The 21728-nt window shown below is 49.7% G+C and overlaps 1 protein-coding gene across 5 annotated transcripts; it reads left to right on the top strand.

The window, feature by feature from the left end:
- Positions 1-46: 46 nt before the first annotated feature.
- Positions 47-20887, top strand: TBCEL (tubulin folding cofactor E like). 5 transcript variants are annotated; one of them, XM_053963553.1, is made up of 10 exons: positions 653-1965; positions 2632-2682; positions 4022-4129; positions 4380-4529; positions 6736-6875; positions 8811-8992; positions 9975-10231; positions 11795-11921; positions 12433-12549; positions 16607-20887. In XM_053963553.1, exons 4-10 carry the CDS (start codon positions 4397-4399, stop codon positions 16923-16925), a joined length of 1275 nt encoding a protein of 424 aa, XP_053819528.1. In that variant the 5' UTR covers positions 653-1965; positions 2632-2682; positions 4022-4129; positions 4380-4396; the 3' UTR covers positions 16926-20887. The 5 variants fall into 5 exon arrangements, with proteins under 5 accessions (XP_053819527.1, XP_053819530.1, XP_053819528.1 ...); XM_053963554.1 differs by having other exon boundaries at positions 653-1198; positions 1298-2682; XM_053963555.1 differs by lacking the exon at positions 4022-4129 and having other exon boundaries at positions 652-1965.
- The last annotated feature ends 841 nt before the right edge of the window (positions 20888-21728 follow it).

Here is a 21728-nt window from a genome sequence, read left to right on the forward strand (position 1 = left end):
CCCCGCTTGGCGACAGGGGTGACGTCATCGGCGTCGCCGTCTCCAGGGCAACGGGGGGCGCGCCCCCCGCCACGTGACCGCGCGGCGGCGTCACGTGATGTTTGGAGCTGCTTCCGGGTCGATGCGGGACGCGGCCGGCGGGGCCTGGGTGAGCGGGGCGGGGGACAGGGGACAGCAGGGACAGGGGACAGCGGGGACAGGGGACAGCAGGGACAGGGGACAGCGGGGACAGGGGACAGCAGGGACAGGGGACAGCGGGGACAGCGGACAGCGGGGCCGCCGGCACCGCCCGGCACCGCCCGGACAGCCCCGGCACCGCCCGGCCCCGGCCCCGCCAGCGGGCAGCGCGGAGGCCGCTGCCAGCCGGGGCCAGCCCGAGGCCGTGCGAGGGGACGGCGACAGCGACAGCGACAGGGACAGGGCGTGCGAGGGGCGGGGAGCGGCCTCGGGGGCTCGGGAGCTGGCAGGGGGCAGCTGCGGGCTCGTCCTGCCCCGGGCCCCGCAGCAGGGCCGCACGGACAGGGGTTCCCAGCAGGGAATCATCGCTGCTGCGGTGGGACAGCGCCGGGCCGGGCCGGCAGCGGGCCGGGGGACAGGCCGGGTGTCCCCAGGGTGCGTCCCCCGCTCTCTGGGCTCCTCAGCGCGGTGCTGGGCTGAGGCAGCCAGCAGCGTGCTGGGTTTGGTGGGCCCGTGACAAAGTTTCACCTGCTTGGGTGGCTTGTCCTGGTGGCCCAGCGGGTCAGGCTCCCTGCCCTGCTACAGAAATCCTGCTGGGATCTCCCTGCCCACGGCAAGGAGGGGTGGAACTAGACCATCTTCAAGGTCCCCTTCCAACCCAGACCATTCTGTGATTCACTGCTCTGCCTCTCGAGATCATCTCAAAAATAATTTCCCTGAATCATGTCTCGGGAGAACGATGTTGCAGCTCCTTGCAGACGGATGTTTGTGCCGCTCATCCCTTCCTTAGGCTTTGTTTTCCGTGTGTGCAAACACGTCGGGATGTGTTTGGTGTGTGACTGTTCAGGATGTGCCCCGAAGGCATTGGAGTGGCACTGGAATTTCATTAGCATGCCATTAGTGATGTCATTCTCCTGAAGGGTCTCTTCTTCTCCTGGAAGGCTCACAGCGCAGGGGATGGAAATATTTTCCGTGCTCTCTTTTCACCCATCAGCTGGAAATATTTTCCGTGCTGTTTTCAGTGTTCTCTTTTCACTTATCAGTTGGAAATATTTTCTGTGCTGGTTTCAGTGCTCTCTTTTCACCCATCAGCTGGAAATATTTTCTGTGCTGTTTTCAGTGTCCTCTTTTCACCCATCAGCTGCAGCAGCTCTATTTCAGCTTGGGCTTGCTGCTGAAAGCAACCCAAGAGGAGAGGAGGGGGGAGAGTGGGGCTGGCAGGGGGGCACAGAGCAGAGCTGTGGGGGAATGGTCTGTGTGATGTGCACTGTGGCACCTGGGGAGCCCCGAGCCCTTCACAGGGCTCAGTTTGCCACAGGATGTGCAGCAGTGATGTGACTCTGCCACAACCCTGGCATCAGGCAAGGTTTTCTCCACCATGGCCTTGAAGAAAATGCCCCGTGCTTTGTTCAGAAAGCTGCTGTGAACCCAGCCCGAGGAGAAGCAGGGCACGGCAGATGCTGGCCTGCCCTGGAATCAGTCTCAAGTCAGGGTCGTGCTCCTCTTTCCAGACACTTCCCAGTGCTGCTTCCAGCTTGGGAATCCCAGCGCAGGAAGATGTGGAGCTGCTGGGGAGATCAGAGAGATGGAACAGCCCTGCTGGGAGGAAAGGCTGGCAGGGTTGGGATTGTTCACCTGGAGAGGAGAAGCTTTGGGGTGGCCTCATTGTGATCTTGCAGTACTTGCAGGGAGACAGATGGAGAGGGACTGGTTCCAAGGGCCTGGAGTGACAGGGCAAGGAGAAATGGCTTCAAAGTGTCAGAGAGTGGCTTCAGACTGGATATTGAGGTGAAATTCCTCCCTGGGAGGGTGGGCACGGGGGGCCCAGAGAAGCTGTGGCTGCCCCTGGGTCCCTGGGAGTGTCCAAGGCCAGGCTGGATGGGGCTTAGCACCCTGGGATAGTGGAAGATGTTGGAATGAGGGGTTTGAATTAAATTATTTTTGAGCTCCCTTCCAACCCAGAGCATTCTGGGGTTCTCTATCCTTCCTCACTGGGGCCTCGGCCCTGCAGCAGAGCACTGAAACCCGACAACAAAGGCTATTTGTTGCCACCTCTCAAAGCCCAAGTGCCTCGTTTGCACTCTGTGCTGTCATTTAGAAAACCCGGAGTTATTTTGAGCCCTGAATTGTTCCTCGAGCTGTCAGCAGGGCCACACTCAGAAACGTGCACCTTGCAGGTCACCCTGTCCTGCCCTTGTGCTGGCAGCGTTCCCTTGAAACCTGTCATTCCCTGTGCACATCCTGCTGCTCCTTGCTGCCAGGCAATTGCAGGGATTCAGAGAAGCCCAGGTGATTACAGGGCACATGGAATCCCATGGGAGGGGAGGTGGGAAAGGTGACTGCCCACTCCATGGCTCTTCTGTCATCTCACTGTGTTCAAAAGTAGAGCTTGAGGAAGAAAATGTTGGGGATTCAAAGCTGTTGGATGTAAATGTCAGTAGTTTTTCTTCTCAGTTCTGGACTGCTCTCACACTGGAGCTGAAAACACCATTTTTTGCCTCTGAGGTGAGTTTCTCCTGTGGAATTTCCAGCTGATGTTTGTTCAGCAGATAAAGAGGGATGGAGCAGATGGAAAAGCCACGTGAAGGGCAGAGGGCTTTATGCACATGGGAGTTCCAGAATTTCCAGACCAGGAGGTCTGAACATGTGTTTGGAAAGCCCTGTCTGTCTGTGGATGGTGCTGAGCTCCCAAACCACTCTGGAATGAGGCCTTTCAGCCTAAAGCCTTGGCTCTCTGTGCACACTGTTCACATGGTTTAGCCTAAAACGGAATGCCTTGTTCCTATCAAACTCCAGTTTGAGGATTTATTTTTTGATTCTACATAGAGTAGTGACATGAGTCAAGTTTGAGCTATGAATCAACCAAGCTGTTGAGAGATGAAAATGGTGTTTTTTGTTTATTTTTAAAGACTAATCCTGTAAGTCCCTATTTGTGATGTTTTATCTTTATATATAATATAAAAATGCTAACGTGCTTCAGTCAGTTGCTGCTTATTGTACTCAAATCCTTTTGGTTGGTGGGTTTTAGGTAGTCTGGTCATGAAGAAGTGAAGTGGAACTTGTTAAGCAGGCGATTCTCAGCAAAGGGAGCCTAAGTGAAATCACCTCTGTTTAGAATTTTATATCTAGCTTTATATCCTTGTCTGTAACAAGTCTAAGGGAAAGAAACAGGCAGAAACTTTAATTCAAGATTAGCAACATGGTTTGCAATGGATGCGTGGCCCTAGTCTGAGGTTTAAAAATGTAATTTTGCAGTAATTAGTGGAAAAGCTGCCCTATGACTAATTGTGCAGTGTAGGAAACCTGCACTGGTTCCTGCACGTTCAGGATTGTGATGCTGTGCCCGTGATGGGCAGCAGGACCAGGAGAGTTCTGGAAATAACAATCTCTTCATTCATGAACCAAGCTCTGCTCCTGTGCTACAAACCCATCAAATGCCAAGTTCAGAGCATGCAGGGGAAAACAAGGCAGAGAGAGAGGCTGAGCCCCACCTGGGCAGGACATGGAGGGGTCCTGGTGCCAAAAACACTCCCAGCTGACTGTCAGTATCTCTCCAGGCAGCTCAGCTGCCTGTGATGAGGCAAGGCCTCCTTCCTGTGCTGTTCTGTGCCATGCCCAGATATGAAGGGCACAGTTATTATCTCCCAGATACATTAGGCAGCTGCAGAATGGAATTGGCAGAAATTGCCTTTCGGCCTGGCCAAACGGAGTTTGGTGACGCAGCAGAAAGGGGAAGTTGGCAGACAGCTGTTGGAGCAATCTCCTGCTCACAAACAGCTGTTTGCTCCTTCCCCTCCTGGCTGCCCTGGAAATGTGTTTGAGAATGGCTGTGGGTTTCTCACAGGCCTCGTGGGAGGGGCAGAAGTGACAAGTCCAGAAGTGACAAGTCCAGAAGTGACAAATCCAAAAGTCACCTTTTGCAGCCCAGAATTGTCCTGGAAGAGCACGTGGGGTAAGGAGGTCTTGAACTTGGCCTGTGATGCTGTGTCTGTACAGCACCAAACCCTCTGGCTTTGGGCTCTTTGCAAGTACTGTTTTACTTTAATCTTGAGTTTGAAATAGGACCTGTCAGATGGTCTGGAGCTCAGAAATAAAACCTGTGACCCATCTGCTTGCTTACCCTGTGTTCTCAAGAACCACTATTAGAAGTGAATTTAACTTGCTGACTGCTCATATGCCCTATTTTTCTCTTCTTTAACCAGAAGTCCAAGAAGGGAGCATGGACCAGCCCAGTGGAAGGAGTTTCATGCAAGTCCTGTGTGAGAAATACAGCCCTGAGAACTTCCCCTACCGCCGTGGGCCTGGCATGGGGGTGCACGTCCCAGCAACTCCACAGGGCTCACCTATGAAAGGTAAATTCTGATCTTTCTGAGCATCTGGGGGGGTGCTGGGAGGAGTCAGCTGAAAGAGGAATCACCTTGAATTGCCCTGAAAAAGATCCATCACAATGTGGTGTTTTACTGGAGAGTTGAGAGGCTGGAATCCGACAAAGGTAGAAAGTGACTGAACTGGTTGCTGTAAAAAACCAAATTTCTCTACAGCATGACAGAATCAGCATTAGAGAATAGAATAGAATAGAATAGAATAGAATAGAATAGAATAGAATAGAATAGAATAGAATAGAATAGAATCATTTGGGTTGGAAGGGACCTTCAAGATCACCAGGTTCCAGCCCTGTGAGTGGAAGATGGACCTAAGGCCCTGTGCACTCTGTGTTTTGAGGGTTCAGCAGTCCTTGGAGTGTTCCTTCAGGCCACTGATCCTATTTTATTATTGGCTGCAGCAGCAGGTGTTTTGGCAGAGGTGGCTTAGAAATACATAAAATATCTGAATTTGAGGCTGGTTCCCATGCCACCAGCTTGCTTTGATGCCTGCAGGGACAGGAGCTCAGTGTACACAGGAGGGGACATCTTTCAGGCAGAGGGGTGAGTTGTTGAATCTCTGCTTTTGTGACAAGTGCCTCAGTTGAACTTGCAGTGTACTTTGTCTTCTCCCAAATGCTTTGTGACCTAGTGGAGAATTCCCCTCTCCTGTGCTCCTGACCTTGCTGCCTCGAGGGAATTTAGCCAGATGTGTGTCTGAAGCTCTGTGCTGCTCATGGATGTCCTTGAGCCTCCCAGACTGCAGAATCTGTGTCACCATCTCCTCTGAATTAGATCCATATGACACCTTTTAGTCTTCCCTCACGCTCTGATGTTGGCATTTCATTCTTGGTTTGTACGGGTGGGTCTGAGATTCACGTTGATCCCATCAGAGCTGCCCTTTATTTGTGTCACACATCCTGCCCATCATGATCTGTAGGAGTAATCCAAACTTCCATCAGGTCAATTCGTGTCATAACCAGCCCCAAAGGGGAAAATAGCCATGGAAATCAGCTGGATGAAGTTTCCAATAACTGGGTTTGACAGAGGAGAAAAAAGGGCCTGAGTTCAGCTGAGGGTACAAAATGAACAAGAACAGAAAAATGGCCTGATGGAATGTTCAGTCAGTGCCCTCTCTGCAGGTAAATTTACCTCTCCTGCTCACCTGAGCTGAAAAGAGACCACATCTTCAAACTGATTGAGACATGACTTACAAATACTGCATTAGTAATTCCCAAAGTGCCACACTATCCTTTAAAGAAACCAAACACTTCTGAGCCAGAAATCTTGGAAACCCAGATGACTCCAGGTAATTGTTTGCTGCCAGAATCCCTTTCTAGTTGTGCAGCTGTCAAGTGTTCAGGAGAAAAGGGGCCACCTATTTAGGAAAGAGCTTGTGTTTAGATTTTAATGGATTTTCCTGCTCCAGAGAAAGCCATGTTGTACATGAAGGAGTGTAAGACTGATGGCTTGCCTTGCCTTGCCTCAATGTGGATTTCTTGTTGAGGAAATTGTTTCCTGTTACAAACCCCCAGCTTTTTGTCATGGTTTAGCCTTAGCACAGCAGGCTGTGATTGAGGTCCAAGTCCTTGGTTGTAGCTTTGAGTACATTTACCTGTCTGAGGAGGGGCTGGAGCAAAACCACAACAGAAATGGAAAGGCAGAGCAGTGACCAGAGCTTTTGAATGAATACTGAATGCTCTACACTGAACCTTGGGAAGGGAAAGCTCAGAAAGGAAATGTTTAAATACCTCCTAAGAAATGTTTAAATACCTCCTAAGAAATGTTTAAATACCTCCTGGCTGTTACTAGGCCCAAGTGGGCTCAGGGCAGGAGGATAAGGGAGTCTGACTGTGCAGCTGGCACTCCCCTAGTCCTGTGTCCTATCTGCAGCAGCAGCTGCTTGGGGAAGAGCAGAAGTTGTGGCAAGCACTGATAGGAGACAGGCCATAAATGACAAAGGACACAGAAATACATGGAAGAACTGAAGAGCACTGATAGGAGTGGTACTTCATGTTTACAACCAAGGCTTCAGGACGGTGTCAGTTACAAAATCCGTGTTTAACCTGAAATCGGTGTAAATTCTGACATTGCTGGTGCATTTCTCTTGCTGGCTGTAACATCCATGTTTGGGGCTGGGTTCTGTAACTCCAAGGCAGTGCTGAGCAGAGGCAGCTTCTGTTTTTCCCTGTGCCAGACCGCCTGAACCTGCCCAGTGTGCTGGTGCTCAACAGCTGTGGCATCACCTGTGCCGGGGACGAGAACGAGATCGCCGCCTTCTGCGCCCACGTCTTTGAGCTCGACCTCTCCGACAACAAACTGGAAGACTGGCACGAGGTAAAATGGTGATGAGCACCTCACTGGGTACCTTTCACAGCTATTACTGACTGCAAATGCGTTGCATCGATGAGAGTTCCATTTTTGTGGCTTCTTTCTCATCTCTGAAGGTGATGTTTATTTACTTTGACAGCAACTGAGCAATATATGTGATGAAATTAATCCAGTGTGGCACTTCACTCCTGTACCTTGTGACTTACAGTCTTGGCCCGTGGGTGGAAAAATCTGTATTTTTATTTTTTTTTCATCATGCAAAGCGCTGGAACTGGCATTTGTAACACCAAGAAGTTAATGAGCAATTTCGTTTTTAACAGAGTGGCAGTTGATTCCCAGCTTTGCCACTGTGATGGTGGGCAAGGTATTTATTCCCTCTCCACATTTGTTGCCTTATCTGCAGAACAGATTTAATAATATTTACCACAAAGAGTATTTCTGAAGCCTCATTAATTAATGCTGAATGCTGTTGTAAAATCCTTTGAAGTGCTTGGGTGAAATAATGCTCAGTAAATGCAATGTAACAGGAGTGAAACAATCTCAATCCATTCAAGTGTCATTAAGTTCCTCACTGGATTATGCTGTCCTTTTATGTTAGTATTTATTGTTGGAAATATGTGGAAAAAAACAGGCTATCATGGGCTTTTGTGCCATCAGATTGTCATGTCTTGAAGCAGGGAGGGAATGCAGTGTTTGCAGTGCCCCAGCTCAGTGGGGCTGAGCTCATATCTGGTCATACACTGGTCACTCACAAGCTGCACATCTCACACCCTGCTCTGTGTTCAGTCTCTGCAGGCTGCCCTGGAACTGAAAGGCTTCTGTGTGCTGGCCCCTTCCTCTGAAACAGGATTAAGTTTTCACAGCCCATCCACACCAGATAAATATCTCCCCACCCCTAAAACCCGCCCGTGCTGGGGATTCCAGATCCCTAGGTAGCCTGTTCCCATGCTTAGCTAATAACCTCATAGGCCAAACTGTGTAATTTAAGTCTTCTGTGCTGCAATTTCAGCCAATTTCTGCCTGCCCTGTTCTCAGCAGGCAGGAGGAGCATCATCACTGTTCCTTATACAACAGCTTTTTATACCCACTAAGAAGAACTTTAATGCCTCCTTTCCTTATTATAATATAATACTGAAAAAAATACCCTTCTTCCAATCATCCATCGTAAGCCATTTTTTTCCTAATTCTGTGGTTTTGGTGGACTGATGTCATCCAATTTGCCTACTTAATTCCTGAGGTGCAGCTCCTAAACCCTGACATCACCTGAGAGGAGGCGTGGAGTGAGGCAGACTCGTTACACACTTGAGTTCATGGGACAATCCCCCTTTGCCAGCAGCTGGGCCATTTCTTGACCTCTGTGTGCCGTGGTCTGCCCATCCCTGCCCATCCCAAAGCTTTGTGCAGTGGAGCTCTCCAGCCAGCTCTTCTCTGACTCAATTTTGTTTTCTGCATTGATGTCCGCTGGTGTTGGAAGCTGCTTCCCACTCAGTTCCCCAGTCAAGAGGGAATTGGGGATTGGCTGAGCTCTGTGGGGAGCAGTGGGAAGCTGGACAAGTGCTCAGTGGTGGCCATGGGGGCAGGAGAAGTGGCCATGGCCCCCTGTGAGGGAGGGCTCCCTGGAACGTGCAGCTGCTCAGCCTTGGGGTTGAGGTGGATTTATGACCTCTCCCAAGGGACTGCCTTTCTCTTATCAAGCTGCTCCTAGAGTGTAATTAAATGAACTCCTGAGGAGAATGAGCAATTAACCACTCCATCTAGATCAGGAATGGCTGGAGTATGAATTACAGGCAGATATCCCTATGATTTTCCCCATATCATTGCTTTGTGATGATTCCACAGGGCCCCTTTTAGGAGGTGGGATATTATTGCCAGAGGTCCGATTACTGCCTGATACACATTTCTTTCTCTCTATTTTTTTTTTTTTCTTCCCTCCCCACTTAGGTCAGTAAAATTGTGTCCAACGTCCCCCACTTGGAGTTTCTAAACCTGAGTTCCAACCCTCTCAGTTTGTCCGTTTTAGAGAGAAGTTGCGCTGGGTCTTTCGCTGGCGTCCGCAAACTTGTGCTCAACAACAGCAAAGCTTCCTGGGAAACAGTGCACACCATCCTGCAGGAATTACCAGAGTAAGCCTGGCAGTCTGGGGCTTTACTGCACTCAGGTCAAGGCTGGGTTATGGAGTCATGTGCTGAGGGGTGAGGGGGATGTGAGGATGCAAACATCAGTAGAGAAAAAGGGATGTTTTCCTTTGGGAGTTTGGGAACTCCAGGTGAGTGCTTTACATTGTCCTAAAAACCAAACTTGGGTGGTGCTGCAAAGCCCAGGTCTTCTCCTCCTCCAAACCTAAATTCCAGAGATGGATAATGACCCCAAAAATGTAGGAGGGTCACATTTCCCTCTGAGTCACTGTGCAGTGAATGGTGCAGGACATACCTGTTAAATGGGAGGTACCTCTGAGGGTCTGGCCACTTGTCAAGGAATATTTCATCCTGCTTTTCTGTGCTAAGGTGTTGATTTCTGTGGTTTGGTCACGGGCCACCTTGGCATTCTGCTCCCATGGGTGTCCTCAGTGGCTTCCTTTGGATGACAGATCCCTCTTTGTGTGGCTTTGTAAGCAGAGATGATGACAACAGAATGTCCTGCATGGCCCAACCTACGCTCCTCTGGGATTGTGAGAGTTGTCTGAAAACTTAGTGGGACCAGTTCTTTCTTTAATGGGATCTGTTCTTTCTTTACTGGGATCTGTTCTTTAATGGGAATCTTTGGCAGTGATGTGGGGGAAAAAATCATCATCAGTGTTGTATCAGAGCCCCATTTTAAATTAAGCTGAGAGCACAGGTCCCAGTCACTGTTGGGTTGGTGGCTTGTTGGGCACAGAAGCAGAAGACAACCCCAACCAATCTGTTACACAATGCTGGGAGAGACTCAGGGAACACTTAAAAGGTTTTTTTAAATCTTTGAAAATATGGATGGGAGCAGAGATGTAATTGGAACACTCTGTGTGGAGTGCTCAAAGGCATTCTCTGCACCGAGGCTCTCCGAGCTGTTACAGAAAGTTTTGTTAAAATCACATAAAATTGATGACATGATCCTTTCTGCCCTGTGCAGCTTGGAGGAACTCTTCCTGTGCCTTAACGACTACGAAACAGTGTCTTGTTCTCCAGTATGCTGTCAGTCTCTCAAGCTACTCCACATAACTGACAATAATCTTCAAGACTGGACTGAGATTCGAAAGTTGGGAATTATGTTTCCATCACTGGACACACTTATCCTGGCTAACAACAACCTCACCACCATTGAAGAGTCAGAAGATTCCCTGGCAAGGCTCTTCCCCAACCTAAGATCCATCAACTTGCACAAGTCAGGTGAGAGCCTGGAAGCTGGGATGGGTTTTGTTGCTCAGTCAGAGTCTCTCCTCTGTATAGATGACAAGCAGTGAACTTACCCATCTGTAGGATTTTCCTGCTGCTTTGGGTAGTCAGTCATATCAAAAGATGAATCAGAGCAGTGTGGACCAGTTAATCAAAATGAGCTGGAAAGGTTTTTTATGTTGGTAGTTACCCTCTGTTTCCCATCCCTGCCTCAGGTACTCCTGGCTGGGGAAGGATAAATAAACGTCTGGCAGTGGAGGGGATGAAAGAATCCCATTTTCCCTTTATTCCCTATTTTATCTCGGGTAAAATGAGGCCATGTGCAGGTATGCAGCATGGATCAAGCATCCCCAGCAGAATCTGTGCTCAGTCATTACAGTGATGCTGGCAGCTGCTTTTACACTCCAGCCCCAGAGAATTTTCAACCAATGCTCCAGAAAGAGAATGAGCAGTTGGAATATTGGGAAGAGCACCCTGTGCTGGGAGAGAAGGAGCTGCAGGGCAGCTCGTGGGGGCTGTGATGTGTTTGTGTATGACACATACACCAGAAACTCATCTGCAGGAGTGCTTCATGCACCAGCAGCTTTTGTTCTTTACAGCTTTATATGCTGTGCAAGTGCTGCTGAAGTGTCAGGCAGGTAGAAGGGACTTTATTAACATGCCCTGCAATGTAAGCATCAAGGAATCCCTGTAATAAAAGCTTAACTAGAGGAGGAAAAGCCTGTTAAGCTGCATTTGAAAGCACTGTGTCACCGAGGAACAAGTGCTCCTCTGGTAAGTAGTTTTGCAGTTTTGATGCCAGGTGCTTAAGAACTCTGGGCTCTGTGTTGCATTTTGATGTTTTGGGAGCTGAAAGTCAAATAGGAATCCCAAGGAGCTTGTTAAAACTTTTTGGGGGTTTTAGAGAAAGCTGCTGCACCTGAAGTTCTGGCAGGCGAGGATTCCAAGATGAGTTGTGTTGATCTCATCACACAATCACGGCTCTGCTGTGCTCAATCCTCAGCTTTGTTTTATTTTGCCCTCCCTGTTTGCTTTGTTATCCCAAATGTCAGGTCTTGAGGGGGCTGAAAACGAGTTTAAACCTTTTTCATTAAATGGCTGGATAGCTTCTGGGACTGTTTCACCATTGGGTTGTGAGCAGAAATGGGACCCAAGGTGGTTGTGTGTGTGAGGTAAAGCCATTTGATGGCCGTTTAGTGATGCCTGGAATGAAAGAAGTGCTGGTGGCTTTAACACTCTGAAGGCAGCATCCCTTTATAGACACAACATCACTGATGCTGGTCAGTCCCCAGCAGTGAGGCCAAAGGCTGAGTGGTCCATAAAAAAGCCATGGAGAGCATCCTTATACACTTGGAAACAGCACAAGAGAATTTCAGCTCCTCTGTCTTGTAGGCAAATGTTGATTTTTTTAGCAGCACATTGTGAGCAAAAAGCCAACTTCTCAAAGGAGCAGCAGTGACACTCTCCTGTCACATATGTTCTTTGGCTGTGTCTGATTATCTTGGATCCATGATGTGTTTTCTGTGTTTGTTAACACACATCTTTCCTCCTGAGCAGGTCTGCATTGCTGGGAAGACATTGACAAGTTAAATTCTTTCCCGAAGCTCGAGGAAGTGAAATTGCTGGGAATTCCTCTGCTGCAGTCTTACACCACCGAGGAACGCAGGAAGCTGCTAATAGCCAGGTCTGTTGGTTTGTTCTGCTCAGCAGAAACGTGACAGGCCAAGGAAGGGGTGGGAGCAGGTAATCAGAGGAAGAGGCTGGCAAGAGATGAAGTTCTGTGTGAATGCAGAAAGATTGGAGCTTGATTTGTTGGGTGGGAGCAGCTCATCAGAGGAAGAGGTTGGTAGGAGACGAAGTTCTGTGTGAGTGCAGAAAGATTGGAGCTGCTTTTGTGGAAAAGTCAGAGAAGTGAAAATGGTAAATCTGACTGCTCTGCTTCTCAGGGGATTTTGTGAGGCTCCTATAAATCTGTGCACGTGTGGTGCATATCTGTGGTGAAATGAAAATGCCTGATTTTGGGTGTTGACAAGTCACCTGGAACTTTCCTGCTCTCTCAAAGGGACTGAGGCCTGAGCTTCCTGGCAGGAATTCTCACAGTGTTCAAGCTGAGGCACTTTGATGTGACTGCCTTGTTGGTGAGCCTGTCTGGGCTCCCCTCCTGGCTGACTGTGGCTCTTGGTGTGTGCCTGCAGGTTGCCATCCATCACCAAGCTCAACGGCAGCATCGTGGCCGACGGCGAGCGGGAGGACTCGGAGCGCTTCTTCATCCGCTATTACATGGAGTTCCCCGAGGAGGAGGTTCCCTTCAGGTAGGAATTCTCTGTCCTGCAGTGGAGAGCAGGGACAGAAGGGTGCTGACTGGCCAGGTGATGGGAAATATGTGCCAGCTGTTCCATGAAAAGGCACCCCTCACCTTCCTCCAACCTTGGCTCCTTCAGTCTCTTTGGGCTGAAATTGTTGTGTTCTTGTTGTCTGATGACTTGTGGGGTCACTCCTGCGTCAGATTTGGTCTTAAAAGTGCCTGTGTCAAGTGCCATTGACCAACAGGACTGTTCAGTTCATGACCTTCATTGTTTCCTGGCCTCTCCCACAACTCCCTTCATAATCCACCTGCGTTTGGGAGTGCCCAAAGCCAGGACACATCGTGCTCTCCACTGCCAGGCCGGGGCATCTAATCCTCTGGACCATCTGGTGTGTGGAATGTGGCTGGCAATGGGAAGCTGTCCCCTCACTTTCAGGCCTGCAAATCACAAGTCTGATGGGTTTTCTTTGCCAAAAAAGTACATCAAATGATCCGTTCATCTTGGTAAACTAATGAACTTGGACAGATGCTGTTCAGTCTGTATCTTTTTTGTGCCAGCATCCACTTACTGCTTTTAATGGGCTGAGGAGGGATCATGGAGCATTAGCCTTTACCTGCCCTCCGCCCTAAACCCTCGCGTGCTTTTGGACAGCAAAGCTTTATTATCCTTTTTTTACAGAAAAGGGGTAGGACAGGAGTGTGTGTGTCACTCTGAGGGCACAGACAGAGGTGGGGACACACTGAAGGTCACAGGTATGGCCTGGCATGGATGACAGAGGTGCAAATGGCATCTGCTCAGTGTTTTCCTCTGCTTAACTCTCAGCTAAAATGCCTCTTGTTTTTCTAAAGCACTGGATATGTGAGTTGCCAATCCAGTAAGGGGGTGGGAAGGCTGGAATGGGGAATGAGGGCATGGCATTTTGTGGGAATATTAATAGGGTCAGTGATTACAATATTTGTTAAAAGCATGCTGGGGTCAGTTCAGAGGCAGAGGGCACTCATGCAGTCAGGGAGACAAGACAGCTGGTCCTTTTTCTGAGGACAAGTCCTGACTTGTAATTTTAGAGGGCCTTGAAGCGTAAAAATTGAAGGAAATATTGGAAGGGATAACAGCAGAGACAGAGAATGCAGGAGAGAGGAAGGGGAAGGGGAGACTGGGACTGTGAGCTCACGGTGCTGCTCCCAAAAGGGATTAATTTCCATAACATTTCACATTTCTTGTGTTTGGTGGTGACAGAATGTCAGCGATCCATACATTGCTGGGAAGGACACAGTGGGGTACAGCTTTAGGCACTCAGGATGCTTAGGACATGGGTTTTGGGAGCAGGCTGTGTGTTACACATCACCACACACCACTGGGATTGGTTTGCAGGTGGGATCTCATGCAAAAGTTTACTGACATCTCACCCATCCTAGAAAACCAGGCTAATTTAGACCAACATGCCAGCTTCCTGCTAGAAAATTACCTCCCCCTCGGATTTCTTAGCCTTTAAACACTGGAACTGCCTTTTTCATGGTCAATGGCCTCTTTGTCCGAATCCCTTCATCTGTGCAGCATTTCCAAGAGACTTCTGCAGCTACCAGAGAGGGTTGTTCTGTCCTGGAGGGGTTGGGTGCCACTGCAGACTCTTTTCTAGTGAGGCTGCAGATGGCTGAGAGTGTCCCCAGTGCTGGGTTTCAGTTCCTGGACCCACAATCAGCAGCCCTTGTCTGAAGGGAGAGCTGGCGTTCCTTGCAGAGGGATTTTTGTGTCTGTTTGTTGCTAAAGCTTCCCCTTCCTCACTCCCAAATCTGGTGTGGTGGCTCCAAAAGTGGTTTGCAGTTAGAAATTAATCAGGACACACACGTTGTGCCTGGGGTCTGACATCTGCATTGCAGTGCTGCCTCGAGCAGAGGGAGAACAACTTGAGCAGGGAAAACTTCCCAGTGGGAGCAGCCCCCCTCCAGACTGGCAAGGTGCAGCCTGTGATAAGCTCTGTCACCAGAGCCCCCCTGCTTGCTGCATTTCTGTCTGCAGCTGGAAGGGATCAGGCAGGCAGGGAAATGGAAGGAACAATTTATCTCTGTGGATGTCGTGGTTACAGGGAGCGCCGGGTGCACAATCCAATATTGGCTGTCTTGTGGAGTGACGTCCTCGTGTCTGGGGGGTTTTAATGAGCCCTCTGCTTGTCTGCTCCACTGTTTATCTGCAGAGTATCACAGACACTTTCAGCCAGGCTCAGGTCTTCAGCAGCCTCGGTGTCTGCCAGGCTGGAAGGGGTGATTAGAAAAGTCTCCAGGGTGCCTATTATTGGGGTCCAAAACATCCCTGTACCAGTCTGCCTTGGTCCTGATTGATTTGAGGGCAGCCAGTCACTCACACTCCCCACTTCCTTTGCAGCTCACATACAAAGGATGAAGGTGCAAAGCTCATTCTGCCCTTCCTCAACACAAGAAAACTTCAGACAGCATTGCTTGACCCACCGCATATTTACAGCACATATTTGGATAATCACGGCTCTCTCATGGTGGTTCTCTCTCTCAGCTTGTCTGAAATTTGTCCCCCTCTTCATCCTCTCCCCACCATCAGCCTGGTTCACTTAGTGCATGAATCATGACAGTAATTGTGGCTGACCCAGAAGTTGTTGCTGGTGTGCAGCAGCAGAGATGCTGAGAGTTAAAGGGATGTCCCAAAGGGGGCTGAGGGGTTGGAGCAGCAGGAGGTGGGTTCCTCTCTCCCTCTTTCCCATCGGATGTTGCTGCTGGCAAATCCTTCCAGAGAAAGGGAAGCCCTCCCCAGCTGACACGTTGGCTGGCATTTGCTCTGCCTGCAGGTGGGTTCATCGTGGGGAGTGTTGTTTTCTCTCAGCACTAATGGCTTTCCCAGATAAATGGGGCTGCTCCCACCACCCCAGCAAAGAGCAGGGCACCGTCCCGCCTCTGGACGCTCTGGTGGTGGCCGTGGGACTGGGGAAATCCTAGTGCCTTGTGGCCCTTACCTCAGTGCCCAGCACACAGAGGGGCTGCTGTTCTCCAGGAACATTCCTGCCTCCGGCAGGACTCCCTGGGGTCACGCAGCCTGCCAGATCCCATCGCTGCTCCGGGGGCTGTGACACCGCGCCCATCGCATTCAGCCCCGCCTGGCATCGGGAGCACAAAGCCCTTTCTGTGCCGGGGCTCTGAAACGTTACCTGTCCTCGGCAGCTCTCAGCCTTTGTCATCCCAGCCCCATTGTGTTTTGTGCTGCCTTTCCTGCTCTTTCCCAGCCAGGCGGGGAGATCCAGCCTGGCCCGACGGGAGCGATACCAGGGGGGCGGGGGTGACACAGACTTTCCATTGCAGGGACCTTGGGAAGAGCACTCAGAGAACTTGGCTGCAAGGACAAGGTGACAAGTGGAGTGTGTGCCTCTGCTAGTAAAATCCCCATCTTGTTTTAGAGCAGGTGTGAGGGATCAGCTGGCAAGAAGTGCCCTGTTTGTTATCAGCTCTCAAACTGTGCAGCAGCTCACCTTGTTTTGGTGATCTTGATGATCCTGTACTCAGTGGAGTGTAACATTTGGGACCTAGCTGGCCTTTTGGAAAAGAGCAGGAATGTCTGATGATCAGTTAAGTCATGAGGCCACAGATAATGGGATTTTAAACTGAAGGCTGTGTCCTTTCTGTGAGCACTGCCTTGGTTCTGGCACTCTTCAGTGAAGTGTTTTCACTGCAGCAGGAGGCGTAGAGTTGTGAGCACAGCGTCCTCTCTTTCTTCCAAATCCCACTGCAGCCACGGCTGGGATTTCTGAAACTGTAGGAGCCCCAACTGTGCTGTCAGGAAGCTGTTTTGAGACCAGTCAGCTTGAACATCTCAGGCTGGTGGTAACTTCACCTTGCTCAGCAAGACACTTCTCCCTAGTGGGACACTGAGCTCACGTCAGTGCCACGGTGCAGCCTGAGGACTGTGGGACAAAGTGACTGGAGTGCTTGGGCTTTCTGGGGCTTTCAGCTGGAATCAGGGTCAATGTTGTCTCACGTGGGGAACACTCAGACCTGGGAGATGTGCACTGGCTGTACCATAACTCTGGACTTGTTGAATTTTCCAGGTATCACGAGCTGGTCACCAAGTACGGGAAGCTGGAGCCCTTGGCTGTGGTGGATCTGCGGCCTCAGAGCAGCGCCAAGGTGGAGGTTCACTTCCAGGACAAGGTGGAGGAGATGTCCATCCGCCTCGACCAGACTGTGGCAGAGCTGAAGAAGCACTTAAAAACTGTGGTGCAGCTGTCGACAAGCAACATGCTGCTCTTCTACTTGGACCAGGAAGCTCCTTTTGGTCCCGAGGAGATGAAATACAGCTCGCGGGCGCTGCATTCCTACGGCATCCGGGATGGGGATAAAATTTACGTGGAGCCCAGAATGAAATAGCCTTTTTGCCCACACCCACACGCCCCCACACACCCACACACATGCATTGAGGAGTTTTTTGCAAGGTTTTTATTTCGGTTGGTTGGTTGAGGTTTGGTTGTGTTTCTGTAGCAGGTAATTTCTTAGCCCGGAGGAAGTGCCCTGATCTGAGAACCATGCCCACCATCCACTGCAGGTGACCTTGAGGTGACAATTGACTTCAGGACGTGTGTTTCAGTGTGGGCAATACCTTGATGTTTCCTTTGATGCTCCGGTATACTCGTGATTTGGCATGAATGGTCAGTTGTTCAAGCTAAACAATGCCAGGGTCCATAAGGGAGGAGACAGCTCGGTGCAGAATTTGACCTGTTGTTTTCTTTTCCTAAATTTTTTGGTGTTTTGCTCCACCAGATCTCCCTTTGCCCTAGCTACCCAACTGTGGCTCGAGCTTGCTGTAGTATTTTCTTGCAGCTTGGTGCTGTCTCAACCTTTTGTTGTGCTCGAGTTCACAGGAAAGATCTCCATCAGTATTCTGCTTGATTCAGAGCTCAGGTACTTTAGTGCATCCACTTCACTCCACTGGTTTGCTTTCTGTGAGTGCACAACATGGGGGAAAGAAAAAGAACTACCCAGAAAGAAACTTTCTTTTCAAACTGCACGCTCTACATCCACCTGATTTTGGGGGGAAAAAAAGAGGTTTTGGCTGCTGTACCCATCTCTCATGGTGCCTGCAGCCTGTGGGGATAAAGGGTGTGTTGGAAAGTGAATTTTGGGAGGTGGTGGATGAGCGCTGCATTGGAAGGGCTTTTGGAACAACAGGTCAACAAGGGGTTGAAGAGCAGCTTGCCCTGTTGTCCATCCTGATGCTGAAGAGATCCTCCGTGCACTTCACCTTGTACCAGTGGGTGCTGCAAGTGGAATGGCTAAAATTCCTCTCCTGGGAGAGAGGAAGAGTCAAGTTGAAGTTTGTGTTCGTTGCTGTTGCACCAGTTCAAACCTAGCACTTTCCCCGGGGCCCCTGGCCGGGGGTCCCTGCGTAGGGTCCGAACTCGGAGGATGTGTTGGCTCGGATCAGCCTCTGGAAGGGGAGGAACAAAGCAGCTGGACTCTCGTTGGGTGTTCAGAGGTTTCACTCTCTCTCTCTCGGCTTCCCCCACGCGCCCCTCGTAGGCATCGCGTGCTGCTGCTTCACGTAGGCCCTGTTTTCTACTGCAGAGCAGATTCCCCTGCCTGGTCAGTGAAATCCTCCTTCCTGTTTCTCTCTCTTGTTTCGCTTTCCTGTGTCTTCCCCGCTCCAAGTTCAAGACTTTCCCAATTTCCTGGTTACAAGCAGCTGCTCAGCAGTTTTTGGAGCTGTGCAGCGAGGGCTCTAGTTACACATGAACTCCTGACCTTCATTTTGAAATGCTCCCTTTATCCCCACGTGCACTTTCTTTCCCAGGATGCTTTTTCCCACATCACTGAGCTCCTTTGGTATTCTTGGAGTTGTGTATTTCTCTTCACATTTTACCTGGATTGTGGGGTGGGATCATTGGGGAGGGGGACAAAGTATTATTATCTCATAGTCTTCAGGTTTAGGATTTGGGGATTGTTCAGAGGGGATTAGTTCCTTATCCAAAGCAAGGGTTTAAACGGGAGGATTTAAAACAAGTTACTAATTTGTGCCTCATCCCCCTGCCAAAAATAGCAATTTCTTGGCCCCGTTGAGATGAGCAATAGGGAAGGGAGTGAGATTTTCCATAGGTAGCATAGGTTTTCCATAGATCTGTGGTATCTGTAAACTAAACAGCAGGGAGATAGCGGCAGTATAACATAAAATGATGCTTTTATAAGCTAGAGCTTTACTGAAGATGTATTTTCATTTGGGCAGTGAAAATAATTTGCTGCCTGATAGCAGAACCCTTAAGCCAACACTTCTGTATGATATATACATACCTACCAATAGGAAAAGTTGTGGTTAATAAGATATTTTGTTATAAAGCAAAGTTTTATGAAGATATGGTTGTTTAATATTAGAAGCCTATTTCAGCCCTTGACCTCCAGTGTAAGTAGGTTTTCCCTGAGTGGCTGCAGAGTCCGAGGCAAGCGACCTATGGGGATGCAACAGTATCTCTGACCCAATTCTCCAGAGCAGTAATTGCCTCTGTGGGTGTATTTATGGCATTGCACCTGCTATTCCTGAGATGCTGAAACTCTTGACCAACTTCCTCAGCACAATTAAGTGTCTGGGTTTCAGAGAAGGGAATAAACAAAGGCCATTAAAGAGTGGAATGGGATGATAAAGAAGGGCCAAGTACGTGCTTTTAAGTTTGTTTGCCCACTAAAAATTGGGCTGTCCATGGAGGGATCGGTGCTGTCACCAGCTCAGAACTGGCAGTAAATCCTGCTTTCATTTGTGACAGACCTGGTGGGAACTGGAAGATGGAAAAAGAGAACACAGAAGGTTAACAGGTGCTGGGGATTTGGTGCTGACACCCAAACCTGCTCCCCTAGTCCGTTCAGGGTATGAAATCACCACCCTGCCACTTCTCCAGGGGAAGGTTTTTCTCGAGGCATTCACCTTGTGTGCAGATAGTGGAGCAGTCGTGGGGTAGAAACCAAAAGTCTTGATTGGCTTCCCAAGGAGAAGGACTCACACCCAAAAGCCAGAGAGAGTTTGTGTGTGCAGATGATCAGCTGTGGGAAGTGGGACCAAACAGCACACAGGGATGTGGCAAAATACCCCAAATCATGATACCTTGTGGGGAAGGGTCTCGTGTGTGTGCCACCCAACAGGGGACCATGTCTTGGGGAGAGAGGAGAAGGTTCTGAGTGGGAGAGGAGGTTTGGGTGCTGATCGAGGGTGCAGATGTGGCAGGAGGTTTGATTTAAACCTCTGCCATGTCAGATGGGGCCGCGTCCAGGCATTGCCAGCACGTGTCCTCTTCAGCTAAAGGTCCCTGGGTCTGTCACATCCGCTGAGAAAACAAAATAGATGTGCAAGCTTCCCTGGCTTGTGTGTCCTTCTGTCTGAGGGCACTTTTGTTGTGTTGTTCCTGCTAGTTCATGCATCAAAGTCTGCCACGGGCAGCCTGGGCAGAGCACCTGCTCCACGAGGACTTGGGTGACAGCTGTATACCAAAGTGCCACACGGCTCCGTGTGCCCAGTTCGATGCTGTGCTTTGTGTTTTTGGAGATGTTCCTGTTCAATATCCGTGTTTTTGGCCAGATGTTCCAGGCAGATTGCTGTTATGAATATGCACAGGGTGCTGGCTGTCCTCTGCTCCCTGGCTGGGATTTGTAACCTCGTTTTTTGGGAGCTGCAGGCATGCTGGTGGCAGGTGTGACCCGTGGTGGCTTGGAGGACGTGCTGCTGGGGACAGGCTCTCCCTGTGCCCTCTCCTCTCGGGTCTGGAATCCGACAGAGGCGCCGCGGCGGCTCTGCCTCCTCGCTCGTCAGTGAGATTCTGTAGGTTCTGTTTGTGTGCAAGATTTGAGAATGCAAACGAGGTGCTTAAAGCAGCCCAGAGGCTAAAATATGTATTCCTGGCAGCTGTGCCTCCCTCGTTTGGATGTGGCACTTTTTAGGCAGCAGAGAGACGCCTTCCCCAGAGCAACGTTAGAGGGGCTCCAGCCCTCTCGGGCCTTTGCCTCTGTGATTGCTTTTCTGCAGTTCCTGGAAACTTCAGCTATAACTTAAACATGAAGATCTATTCTTGCTCCCTGTTAATGTTGCATCCATATGTAATTTTGAAGAAGAACTGTAAGTCCATCTGGTTTTTTATTCTGGTTTCTCTCCCAGGGGATACACCTCCCGCTCCCACAATTTGCCTTTGGTTTGCTTGCAGACTTTAGTGGTGGAATTCAGGCCAAAATAGGTCATTGGTTTGGATCAGTTCAATAAACTTATATAAGTTTTTACACTAAAACCCCCAGTGTCCTGAGCTTTGCACTTCTGTGTCCCCTGAAGCAAAAAATGTTCCCTATTGTCACCCCAAAGGTGTGAGTGAAAACTGCTGGGATTTTTTTTTTTATTTGTCCTGCTGATGGTTTTATTGTCTGTCCATGAGCTTGGGCACAGCCACCTCACCTGTGCAAGGAGAGGAGAAGTCACTTCCAGGAGAGCTGGAAGATCTGTTCCTCCTCTGGACTGTGTTTCCCCATGACTGGGACTCATCCCCGCTTCCAGGTGAGGAATAAAGCTCGAGCACACTCTCTCCTCAGAGGGACTGGCCTTGGGGTTAAAAGAAATTTCACCCTCATGGCCTGCACCAAATGACCCTGGGGGAGGCAGGAGGAGAGAGATGCTCCTCTGGATGGGAAAGAGCTCCTGTGCAAATCCATTGCCAGGGCATCTTCCATGGGCTGTGCCAGGTCCTTGAGATGGGAACGAGACAAGGCACTGCCTGTGGCTGCTGTGCCAAGGTCAAGCAGCCACGGAAGCCCTTGTGGCACCTTTGAATGCTTGTTTTTCCTTGAGGTAAGGCATGGGAGGAAGTTTTCTGCTAGAATTATTAAGAGGTGTTTGGTTGTTCAGCTGTGATGTGTTCAGCACTGCATGATGGGAACATCCCTGCCAAAACAAGAGAGGCTGGAAGACAAAATCTTCCCCAAAGAGTCAGTGAGACCTAATCAAACTTCATCAGCGTTCACTTGCCCAGGACAAACAGGACCAGAATATTAAACTGACAAAGGAGCAGAGGGAAACCTATTTTCACCAGTTTTCTCATTGTTACAAAACAGAATGAGGAGAATCAATTGATTTTCCTGGAGCTGGTTGTGTTTAAAATGTATGGGAGGGAAGGGAAGAGCTGGGATACAGGCTGGAAGTAATCTGCCCCTGGA

The sequence above is a fragment of the Vidua chalybeata genome, chromosome 23, assembly GCF_026979565.1.
Source record: "Vidua chalybeata isolate OUT-0048 chromosome 23, bVidCha1 merged haplotype, whole genome shotgun sequence".
Taxonomy (NCBI): Eukaryota; Metazoa; Chordata; class Aves; order Passeriformes; family Viduidae; genus Vidua; species Vidua chalybeata.

Bases quoted from the DNA above. Each gene is read 5' to 3' on its own strand.
- TBCEL (XM_053963552.1), top strand. From the start codon at position 4,397: ATGGACCAGCCCAGTGGAAGGAGTTTCATGCAAGTCCTGTGTGAGAAA. The intron at 8,993-9,974 runs GTAAGCCTGGCA...TGCCCTGTGCAG, and splicing joins ATCCTGCAGGAATTACCAGA to CTTGGAGGAACTCTTCCTGT. The intron at 12,550-16,606 runs GTAGGAATTCTC...TGAATTTTCCAG, and splicing joins GAGGAGGAGGTTCCCTTCAG to GTATCACGAGCTGGTCACCA.